We start from the raw sequence: 11,883 nt of genomic DNA on the forward strand, positions 1-11,883 counted from the left end.
TAACGAAGAGGAAAAAATGACATACCTTTAGGACCTACTTCTAGTGGAAAAAATACCAAGAGCTCGTGCTGATAACGTGTTGTAAAATTACGGAGCATAACAAAGCACATCGGGAACACGGATACGGAGAAAATATAATATAATAATAAAATAGAAAAATAAATAAAATAAAATAAAATAATAGAATAGTTAGAATTTAGAAAATAAAATATAGGAAATTAAAGCGGGCATTTTCTCCAATGTTTATTTTTAATTCTCACCAATCTTCACCCATTCTATAAAATCCACAAAATGTTACTATCTATAGATAATTTGGCAAGTAGAATGTGACCGTACATAGACACTTTGTCATTAGACACATGAGTAATTGTAGTCATAGGGGTGTTCGTGGGTTGGGTTGGGTTGAAGGACTTTTTAGATACAGCTCAATTGTTCGGGTTATAAATTTCTTCAACCCAAATAACCTTCGTTAAAAAATGAACCCAATCCATCCCAACTATGAAACATTTGGGTTGAGTTGGTTCGAGTTACTCGGGCCATTTATTTAATTTTTTTTTATAAAAGGAATTAAAATGTTAATACGTAAAATTTTGTTATAACTTTTCATATATGAATTAAGATTAACAACTCAATTTCAATTTATATAATGTATAATCTTTTTTAAAAGTTAAATATATATATATATATATATATATATATATATTTAAGAGTTGGTGAAGAATAAATTATTCAAAAAACTGATAAACATTAAAGAAAACTAAAATAAATATATGTATATCTAATTGTACCTAAGCAAAAAAAAAAAAAAAAATTAAAGTTAATAATAAGTTCGGGTTGGTTTGGGTTATTTTAGGTGACTCATGAACCAACCCAACCCATAAAATTTTCATTTATTTGAACCAAACCCAACCCAAGAGATCTTATAACCCAATCCGTTCCCAAACCGAACGGATTGGGTTGGTTTGATCGGTTTTTCGAATTATCGGATTTTTTGAACATACCTAATTGTAGATTGACACTTAGCTTGATAGAAGAATGACATTGCTCCATTTAAGATACTAAGCATTTTAACATTTATTTTTATTTATAATAAAAATAAATTAATTTTCAGGTTAATTTATATATATATATATATTAATTCATATAAGAGGACTTTTTTTGCTTTTTTTTTTTTTGGCTTTCGAGAAATTATTCCAAACTGAAAGGCTTTGTAATTAATTGATTCTCCTTTTCATAAAGTTCAAGTTCACCACATTTTTGAAGACCATCATGGTTTAAATATTATTTTAGGTCTTGTATTTTTAATTTTGATTTATTTTGGTCTATATACTTTTAAAATGTTCGTTTTAGATCCTATATATTCGACTTTGATTTATTTTGATCATTATACTTTCAACTTTAGTTTATTTTGTTCCTTGGACTTTCAAAATGTGATGATCCCTTAAAAATGAAATAAAATTTAAAATAAAAGGACTAAAATAGTCAAATTTTAAAAATTCAAATACTAAAATGAATCAAAGTTGAATGTATAAGCACTAAAATAAACTTTTTGAAAGTACAAGGACTAAAATGAATCAAAATTGAAAGTATAGGTATCAAAATGAACATTTTTTTAAAGTACAAAAACTAAAATGAACAAAAACCTAAAACACAGGGACCAAAGTAGTATTTAAACCTTCTATAATCTAAATTGGTATATTTTAATTCAAGATTGAATTGTTCTTTAAGGTCCATTGATAAAAATTTCAAAACATGTTTTACTGATTGTAATTTTAGACAAAGTGATTTAATTATAATTACTATTGTAAAAAGTTTTTAATTGTAAATCCTTTTATCGTCTCATACATGGTTAAAAGTGTTTTCCAATGATAAAATATTTTGTCTTCAAGAGGGGTATTTATAATAATCAAATTACAAAACTGAGCAACGTTTTATATTTGTGAGAAAAAAAGATATAAAAGAGAGACAAATTATTAGGGGTGAGCGACCAAAAAAAAAAAAAACAAATTAAGGAGATAAAGAAGTTAGAGATGAAGATAGATAAAAATGTTTTAAATGACAAGACTGCTAAAAATATTTTTAAATATAATAAAATGTTGCTGTTAGACAACAATATTTTACTATATTAGTAAATAAATTGATTCATTTTACTATATTTGAAAGACCCTATTTATGGAAAGATTAGAAAGAGAGGATATGACAAACATTTAGAGGAGGAAATTTTTTTAGGTGCTAATACAAATTTTTTTTTAAGGAATGATCGATGATTTAATTTGAGAGTATTCAAATTCTTAATTCCTCATGTTTGTGTGCCTACTCCTCTAGGCCAAAGTGCACGGTGTTAGATTCTCGTCAATGTTCATGCGTTGATATTTCTATAGATACTTTTGTATGTCTATAGATCCAACACTAACGTAAGAAGTGAATTTGTAGATAAATATACAAAATATATAAAAATATCAATAAAATATCTCTAATGTCATCATAATATTAAAGATTATTTTCAAATAAAGGAAAATGAACTTTATTTACAAATAGAGCAAAATGTCACTATCTATCCGTGATAGACTGAGTGATAGAAGTTTATTGCTGTCTATCGTTCAGTGACAGAAGTTCTATCGCGGTCTATATATCACCGATAATCATTAGCATTTGAAAATATTTTCAACAGTTTTAGCATTTAAAACAATCACCTTAATATTAATACATAATAAATTTTAGGTTGAAAAGCTTGTCAATTTTCTTTTTAATTTTAAAAATATTTCAAAAATATCCATCGATATCGGCATTTTTATTATATCTTTTCATCAACACTTTCATAAAACTATTTTTAATGATGTAGAAATCATGTTATTAAAAATGTCAAATATTAAATTAAATCAAATATCAAATTTATGTGGACAAATGCTTTTCATATAGAAATGTCTTGACTTGTTAATGAGAATTTAATGCCATACATATACTTCTTTCCCATTTCTATATATGAAAAAAAGAGAGTATACATTCATTTTGTAGCAATGTTGGAAGTCCTTTGAATAGACACTTTTTTATTTTTTGTCTAACTTTTTGTTTCTTTCTACCATTTGTTTGTCACATAGGGCCAAATTATCAAATAATTTTTGTCCTAATTAATAGGTTGTCCCATATTATTTAGTTAATGTTGTTAATGGCAAAGATTATACATAAAATAAAATTTAAATTTTAAAGACATAATTAGAAAATTTGATAATTCAAACCTTTAGACCAACCATATTTATCACTATTCTATATATCATGAAAAAAATGATTAATGATTCCACTACTGTTAATGGCTATATATAGAATGGTTAATTATTACCAACTTTTCATATGCACCACTAAGTGTTGCAACTATTTCTAATTACCAAAATACAAAAAGACCAACCAAGAAATTTTGAATAACTATTAAATCTAACTAAACATTCTATATATATATATATAGATAGTATTTCCTTAGTAGTTAAATTGTAGTTAAAGTATTTATCATGTTTAAATTGAAGTGAAATCTTTAATTTCTTAATTGGTCGATGACGTGTTTTTATTTTTTTAATATAATTGGGATAGATAAATTCGAATCACATATCTTGTGGTTCCTAACATATTTGTATATCAATTGAACTAGGTTCGATTTAACACGTTTTTATTAGTTATGCAAGTTAATTTAAATTTAAAAATATGCTATATTAACTATACTATTTATACAATATTTAATATTAAGGTTGTTGGATTATTCTCTTAATAAAAACTTGTATTTGATTAGATCCATTTGATAACTTTGTTTGATTTTAGAAAATTAAGTTTACTAATATTACTTCTATCCATAATTTTTTTTGTTTCCTACTTTTTAAGTGTCTTGAAAACTATAAAGGGTAAATTTAAAAAATTTGCTTTTATTTTAGAAATTTAGCTATGGAATCAAGTTTTTCTTTATGATGATTGTGATGAAGAATGGTAGGAAAACAAATACACTTTTAAAAAATTTGAAAACAAAACCCAAAACTAAGACCCAATTTAATAATATTTCATTTTTAATTTTTTATTTTTGAAATTTATGTCTATGTCAAAGTGGATGTAAACCAAACTGGTCGAACCACTATATATCTGCTTTTGTTTTATTTCTGTTGATTGTTTGCGTTCTGTTTGACCATCTAAGTCAGGTTTAGAAACTCTCACAATTTCCTTCCAATTTTAAATTATAGTTTTCACTTTGATTAAAGAAATACTTTGAATTATTTCTAGCCAAATTTTAAAAACAAAACTTTATGAAGATTATTTATTTTCATAACTTGATTTGGGTTTTTAAAACATTAGTGGAAAGTATAAGATAACAAAACATAGAAACTTATAAGCAGTTTTTCTTTACGTTTAATTTTTAAAAATAAAAATAAAAAATCAAATAGTTAGCAAACGAGAACAAATTGCTTATTAAATGAGACCAATATTCTTGCTAGCGACCATATGGTACACTAAATCTAATTTGTATTATAATTATGATGCTTCGTCTATTGTCTTGAATTGGATGACTTTCATCTAACCTTTTTTAATCTTCTTTTGTATTAAGCTCATCTCTAGCTCTTTGTACATTACTCGTGTACAAGATCTCTTTGTCTTTATGAATGAACATAACTTTTAAGTCTGGAATATGATGAGAGTACTATTCATGTATTAACCTAGTCGAGATATTCTGGTCTATCTCTCAATCCTTACCTCCGTAAAAAAATAAAAAGGAGACATTAGTACTAACTTTTATTTTTCAACAATAACTTAATTATTAAAAGGAGCAATAACATAAAAAGGAACATACTCTATCTCATATATTTAAATGGTTCAAAATTCACTAACTTAATTATTTGATTAGGATGAGTTGAATAATCTACCATAAATCCAACCCAATTGAATTATGAAAAGTTAAAAGTACTTTTTAATTTTCTAAAAAAGCCTTTTTGATAATTATTTAATTTTTAGTTTTTTTTTTTAAATTGGGAAACTAGACTAGTAAATACAACAACTTCTGATTTTTTTTCTTTTATTTTATCTACTTAAAAAACTTCAAAAATTCAAAGCTGAAGCTTTTTTAAAAAAATACTTTTAAATTAAATTAAATTAAATTAATTTAATTTAATTTAATTTAATTTAATTAATTAATTTTTTTTTTTTGGCAATTTAGAAGCTCCAGACATTTTTTAAAAAGATGTGAAAAAATTCACAGCGGTGAGAAAACAAATATAATTTTTTAAAATAGAAAATTTAAATCAAAATTATTTATTTTTTTCTTATAACTACAACTAAACTTAAACTCATATTTGGCAATTTCTTTCTTTTTTTTTTTTATTAAACAAGCCTAAAATCACGAAAATATTTTATGCTTATTTTTTCCTATATATCTTCAGATCCCACTTCCATTGATTTTAAATTAAAAAAATATACAATATTATTCATAAAGAAATCTAGGGTTACTTAGACTAAGAAACCAACACATGAAACTAAGTGTACTAAAAAAATAAAAAATAAATAATACATGAAACTAAAAATTAAATATTAAAGATTGCAACTCGTGGAATTAATTTTTAAAACCTAGCTAGTATTTGTAACTGGCAAATTATATACAAAGACCATTATTTTATCTAGGTGAATGTTGATTGAATTTTCTGATTAAGTATATTTAAAAGATGCAATTAATAGACAATAATATTTTCAATATGTTGGACTATACATTTATCTTTTAATTCTAATAGTAGTCATTGAATTAGAAATTAAATCAATTTGATTGAAAAATATTGATAAAAGTTAAGTTGAAGATATAAAAACATTTAAATCAAATTCTTGTTTTATTTTTATTTTTTAAAAAATGGTGTAAATTAGTTCAGGACCAAATTATATGCTTAAGATAATTGTGGCATTAAACTATTGTGTTGATAATATATCAAAATTTCATCCATCTTTTCACGTGTCCATGAGTTCAACATCAATATAAGAAGGTAGATCAATATTTTTATTATATTTTTAAAAATAATGATAAATCAAGGAAAAAAAAAAGAAATAAAATGTCATTTATGTGAATATTCACCGAATACTAAGCATTTTAAATTATTGAAGAAGGATAAAATATTAGTTATTGATTTAATAACTTTTTAATAATTTGCTGTTCCTACAATTTTAAAAAATATTCCTTGATATCGATACCTTAAATCTAATGAGAAACAAATACAAAATCTTCATGGAATTCCTTTTTCATTTTCTACTTCTAAAATGTTTTTCATTTTTTTATTTTTTTTAGAAAATAAAAATAAAAAACTGCAATTTTAAGAAACTTTCTTTTTATATAAATTAGAACATAAAAGCTGAATATATATATAATTATTTTAAATGATAAAACTACTTAGAATATTGTCAAGTATAATAAAATATCATTGTCTATTAGTGATAAACCCAAATAGACTGCGATAAACATCTATCAGCAGACAATAGATCACAATAGACACCTATTATCGTTCGAGATAGACATTTATCAGATGCTAATAGATGTCTATCGCAGTCTATTATAGTCTATCAACGATAGATATTGATATTTTGTTATATTTATAAGTTGGTTAATTTTTCTTCGATCGAAAAAAATAGAAAATTTTTATAAATAGAAAAATCTAAAAAAATATTTATACTTTATAGTAAAAAGTTCCAAAAACAAAAGGATTATTCGAGAAAACAAATAAATGAATGGCTATTAGCTAACGAACTTATTTTATATATATCTTTAGACATATGCCTAGACTTTATCTATAAAACCAAACTGCTAGCATAATTTTTTTAAGGGAACTTGCTAGCATTTTTAAAATTTTTTACTATAAAGTGTATTTTTTTATACTTAAAAAATATTATGCTAATAATTTGGTTTAGACATATGTCTAGAGATATGTATAACATAAGTTTGTTAGCAAATAGCCATTCATTTATTTGTTTTCTCGAACAATCTAATTTAGTGCATGATACAATACATGAAAGCAACTTATTATTAATATTTTTTTTTATAATATAAAAGCAACTTAATTTAGCTTGCTATATATTAGAGGATCTTTTCGAAGCAATTTTGACATTATTAAAATATCTTTTTGTCATGTTCTAAATAATTGAAAATTATTTTAATATTTGATTTTATATTTTGCGAAAAAAAGAAATATTCATCATAAACTTATTTGATCGTATCAAGTTAGACCATAAAATTTTAATTTCATCAAATTTGACTATAAACTTATATGAAGTGTTAGAATTTTAATTTTAAACTTAAAAAATGCTGCAATTTTAACCTTCTACTTTTAAGTATCTTAAAAAAAGTTTACTCTTTATGCGTTTAACGAATTATATAAAACATATATACGAAATTGCTTAATTGATAATTTTTTAGACAAACATATCACTAGAGTGTGTAGAAATTTATGAATTTTGGAAATATTATTGAGTAATATTTCGGTAAAACTTTATTTTATTGAAATAAATGAGTTTACGAAGAATTTCTTAACTGAGTTTATGAAGATTATGACATACTTTTTTTTGGGTTAAAAGTATAATGAAAATTGAACTAATGGTTAAAATTACAGCACTTAAAAGTAAGTTTAAGGTCACAATTGAAGAAATTAAAAATATATGGTCTAAATTGATACAATTTGATAAACTGATCATTGATCGTATTCTACCTTTTTATACTTGATTTTCTTATCATAGTCCTCAAAATTGATTTTGAATGATCCAAAATACTTTTTAAAATCATCTTGAACCTTAAAAAGATTTTAACTATTTAATAATTATGTCCTCAAATATTAGCACATATTTGGATGAAGATCATAATTAATTACAATTTAATTTTGATTGTTTTAGAGTATAATTTAACTGTTCTAGGCATTAAATAACCTTCTTTTAATTAAAATTAGAAGGCCATAATCTAGCTTTATTGCCATTGTTGAATTGTAACATTCCAAACAAGAAAATCTCAATTTACTCAACCATGCCCTAACAAGTTTTTATTTATTGTAATATTCCACATATTTTTCTTTTTCTAAATAGGGTTGGAGCCTTTCAATTTAAAGTATTTTTTTTAAAAAAATTCATATGATAAATTAACTGATTAAGCATGAACTATGGGATTAGACCTTGAACATTCATGATTTATAATCAATCATTTGATCTTTACATCTCTCACCACCACTTTTGTTTGATTCTTTGATTTTTCTCGTGGCAGATTGTCATAAATTTGTAGCCAATCCGACATCTTTTTATATAATTCTTTTACATCATAAATATGTGTACAATAAGTTATGAAGTAATTAGGTTCAATTAGATTCTTTTCTCTTTAAATTTAATAATCATCTTTTGAGATGAGCTAGATCAAGATAGTACTAAGGATATATTACGTTACTTGTGGCGACCGATACCTTGTCTAAGATTTCTTAAAATAATAAAAAAGAAAAAAAAATAGTTTTTAGAAAATAAAATCTAATATTCCATGATATTCTATATGAAAAAAGAGAAGGGTTTTATTTAATACCATAAATGAAAATGTGAGTATTTAAATCTCACACGTCAATTACTTGTTCATCTTAAAAGCATAATATTTGTTTTTCCTTTGGTTATTTTTGCAATTTCCTTATGTGAGTGATGGTAACAAAGAGGAAAAAAATTTGTATTATTAAGGTATTTATTTTAAATGACAAAGCTGCTAAAAATATTCTTAAATATAACAAAATATTACTATTTATCACTGATGGTGATAGATACTGATAGACATCCATAAATGACTATCACTGTTATAGTGATATTTTGCTCTATTTATCCGTTATCAATGTAAGAACTTATCTTATGATCTATTATATGCAATAAAAATATATGACTAATGATAAACTACATTGGGAAATTAATAGAAATTTTTTCCTCTTCAAGAAAATAAGGTTCTAGATCTTTATTTAATGGCTAATATAAGTCCATTCCAAAAAGCCAACAATTTTTTACACATGAAAAAAAAAAAACATCTTAATTAGGGTTCCCCATTGATAAATAACTTATCAACATTTAGGGTTCTTTTATCTTATTTAATTTAATTTTACACATAATTATCACACATAGACACAGACACAACAAAAAAGAAAAATTCAGAAAATAAAAATAAAAATAAATTCAAATTATCTAAAAAAAAACACCCATACTTCGATCTTATTATTTGCCGTTGATCTGAAAACATCGAGGGACGAAGAGATCGGACGATCCACAATAATCTCTTAGTAACAGAAATTTCCGGCGAGATTTGAATCGACGACACTCATCTCAACGTACGGCACCGCGGCAGGCTCAAACTCCGGTGCGGCGGCGCTGCAGCTCTCCGCCAGAAGCCAAGTTTGAAGATCTAGTAATGGGTCGTCAGAATAAAATGGAGATTTTTCGTAGGGTAATTCAATAGGGTTTCTTGTAGTGTAGTTGTTGAGAAGGATTTGAGCTGCTTGTTCTCTTAAATAAGCCACTTGAGCTCTTAGATTCATAACCTACCATTTTCCCAACCATTCAAACAATCATCAAAATCGATTTCGAAAATTAGGGTTTCGAATAAACGAACAAAAACTCAAAAATTTAAGCTCATGAGTTCAAATAAATTTCAATTGTGATAATTCTCTTCGAAAATTATGATAAACTTAATATCATAAAATCTAAAACCTTAAGTTGATGAGTTATGATAATTCAATTTACGTATTAACCTGTTGCTGGAGAGCGAAAATATGAGATACGCAACCGTAGATCGGATCTTGAAGTCTTGCTTGAGCCTCGTATGAGATCGTCACGGCCGCATCACAACGGTGGGAGACCGGGAGGTGAGCGAGAAGCTTGGAAGCGTTGCTCGCACCAAAAACCTTGTGGATGGCAGAGAAGTGAGAGGCACCAAGCTCGTGGCGGAAATGAGGAGCAAAGATGCAGCCATTGACGCACTTTCTTCTAAGAAACTTGCAAGCTCCACATGGAGGAGAAGAAGAAGAAGAGGAGGCTGCCATTGATGGGAGTCTTTGGAGCAATTATTAACAAGAAAAATGGTGAGAGAGATAGATGAGGAGGGTGGGAATTGTGTATGTATAGATATATATATTATAATGAATACTTAATGAACTTAGGTCTTCTTAATGGGCTACAAATTTAATTTACATTCTTTAATATTTTCTATTTTATTTTTGTTTTGGTTTTATGACTTTTTCATTTTTCATCTAATCTTCAAAAAACTTTAAAATTCTTTTGAGAGATGAGAGATTCCTTTCAAAATATTTGTCATAGGACAAAAGGAGATGTTAGAAAACCAAACCCGCTTTATTTGCTTACATGTTTTCATCTGATTCATTTGTAGCCTTCTTGTTTTTTGGGTATTTTTATGAATCTAGTCCTTTTGTTATAAGTATTTTACCTATTCGGTCCTTGAAATTGAAAAGTTTTGATTACATTCACCTAATGAAAAATTAATGTATTGATAGACACTACACTTAATATTTGACTTCAATTTATAACCTTAAATATAAGTGTTATGAAATTGATAAATAAAATGCTTAAACAGTAAAGAATCAATATAGAGATTTACATGATTCACTAACAGTGTGTTAGCTATGTTCACGGGTAGAGGAAGAATATTTTACTATTAGAGAGAATAGTTCATATTACAAAGCATAGACACCTCTAGGGTTAAAAAGTCTAAAAAGCGCACTTCTTTAAACTTTAGGATTAAAATTATAAATAATATAAATATGCAAAATATCTTCGAACCCGCACCAAGGCATGTCACCACTCGACCTTGACTCGCTGACTAGTCAATGAGACTCTCGTATTTAATCATTCGAAGTGCCAGATAATAGATTCATTCCAACAATAAGCATATAGTGAGATGAGGTTCAAATTATCTATTTTGTATTATATGTTTGAACTCAAAAAATAATGAAAAGAAATAAGAGATGTAGGCATGAGATTGATGAACCAATAATAGATAATATGCTCAAAGTTAGGTAGGATCTTTTCTTTACTCTTATTATAGAATTTATTTATTTATTTTTTAAAAAAGAATATAACATTACAAGTGAAGTGGAGGGATTCAAATTTATGTCTTATAAAGAAAGTTGTTAATGTCTCAAAGGATTATTACAAAGTAAATAGATTAGCTTTGCTTAATTACTTTGTATAGTGGAATGAAAATGATCTTTTTTTTTTTTTTTTTTTTTTTTTTTGAGAAAATGAAAATGAACCTAATGCGTACTCTTTCTCTCTCTCCATGTATATATATATATAATTTCATGTTAATAAATATGAAAATATAACTTTCTTAAAAATCAGTTGAATTTATTTAATCTAGGCTTTTTTTTTTTTTTTTTTTAAAAAAAAAGACATAAATTAATCTGGCCATTTTGTCCGTCATGAAAGATTTTTTTTTTTTTTTTTTTTAATTCAATTTCTTTTCATGGTAAATATATCAGTATTAATATTACAGGAAATGACACAAACTAATGCTTACTAATTTCACAAAAAAAAAAAAAAAAAAAGAGAAAAGAAAAAGAAAAAAAGAAAAAAGAAAAAGGAAAAAAATTTCAACCTTCGCCAAGCCTAGTAAATATGAAAATAATTTTTATATTTCTCTGAGAGAAACCAGGTTAACATTTTAATATTCTTTTAAAGTTTAGTGTTAAAATTGATATAATTAATTGATAAATTTCTAATATCAACATTAATTTTTCCCTTTTTTGTTAGTTCAATAATGTGTGTGTGGGATTAGGATTAGACCTTCAAAATTAAGAGAAACAAGGTTAAAATTGTTTTAGTTATTAAAAATTGGTTTGATTTTGGTAGAAAGTAGATTACAAA

General features: G+C 25.3%; 1 protein-coding gene across 1 annotated transcript; it reads right to left on the reverse strand.

Annotated features, from left to right (window-relative positions):
- Nucleotides 1–9,024: 9,024 nt before the first annotated feature.
- On the reverse strand, nucleotides 9,025–10,056 carry LOC120084656 (LOB domain-containing protein 29-like). Its single transcript, XM_039040466.2, has 2 exons — nucleotides 9,753–10,056; nucleotides 9,025–9,542 (listed from the first exon to the last, which is right to left on the reverse strand). Exons 1-2 carry the CDS (start codon nucleotides 10,041–10,043, stop codon nucleotides 9,282–9,284), a joined length of 552 nt encoding a protein of 183 aa, XP_038896394.1. The 5' UTR covers nucleotides 10,044–10,056; the 3' UTR covers nucleotides 9,025–9,281.
- Nucleotides 10,057–11,883: the final 1,827 nt, after the last annotated feature.

The sequence above is a fragment of the Benincasa hispida genome, chromosome 9, assembly GCF_027475165.1.
Source record: "Benincasa hispida cultivar pf3 chromosome 9, pf3_genome.v1.1, whole genome shotgun sequence".
Taxonomy (NCBI): Eukaryota; Viridiplantae; Streptophyta; class Magnoliopsida; order Cucurbitales; family Cucurbitaceae; genus Benincasa; species Benincasa hispida.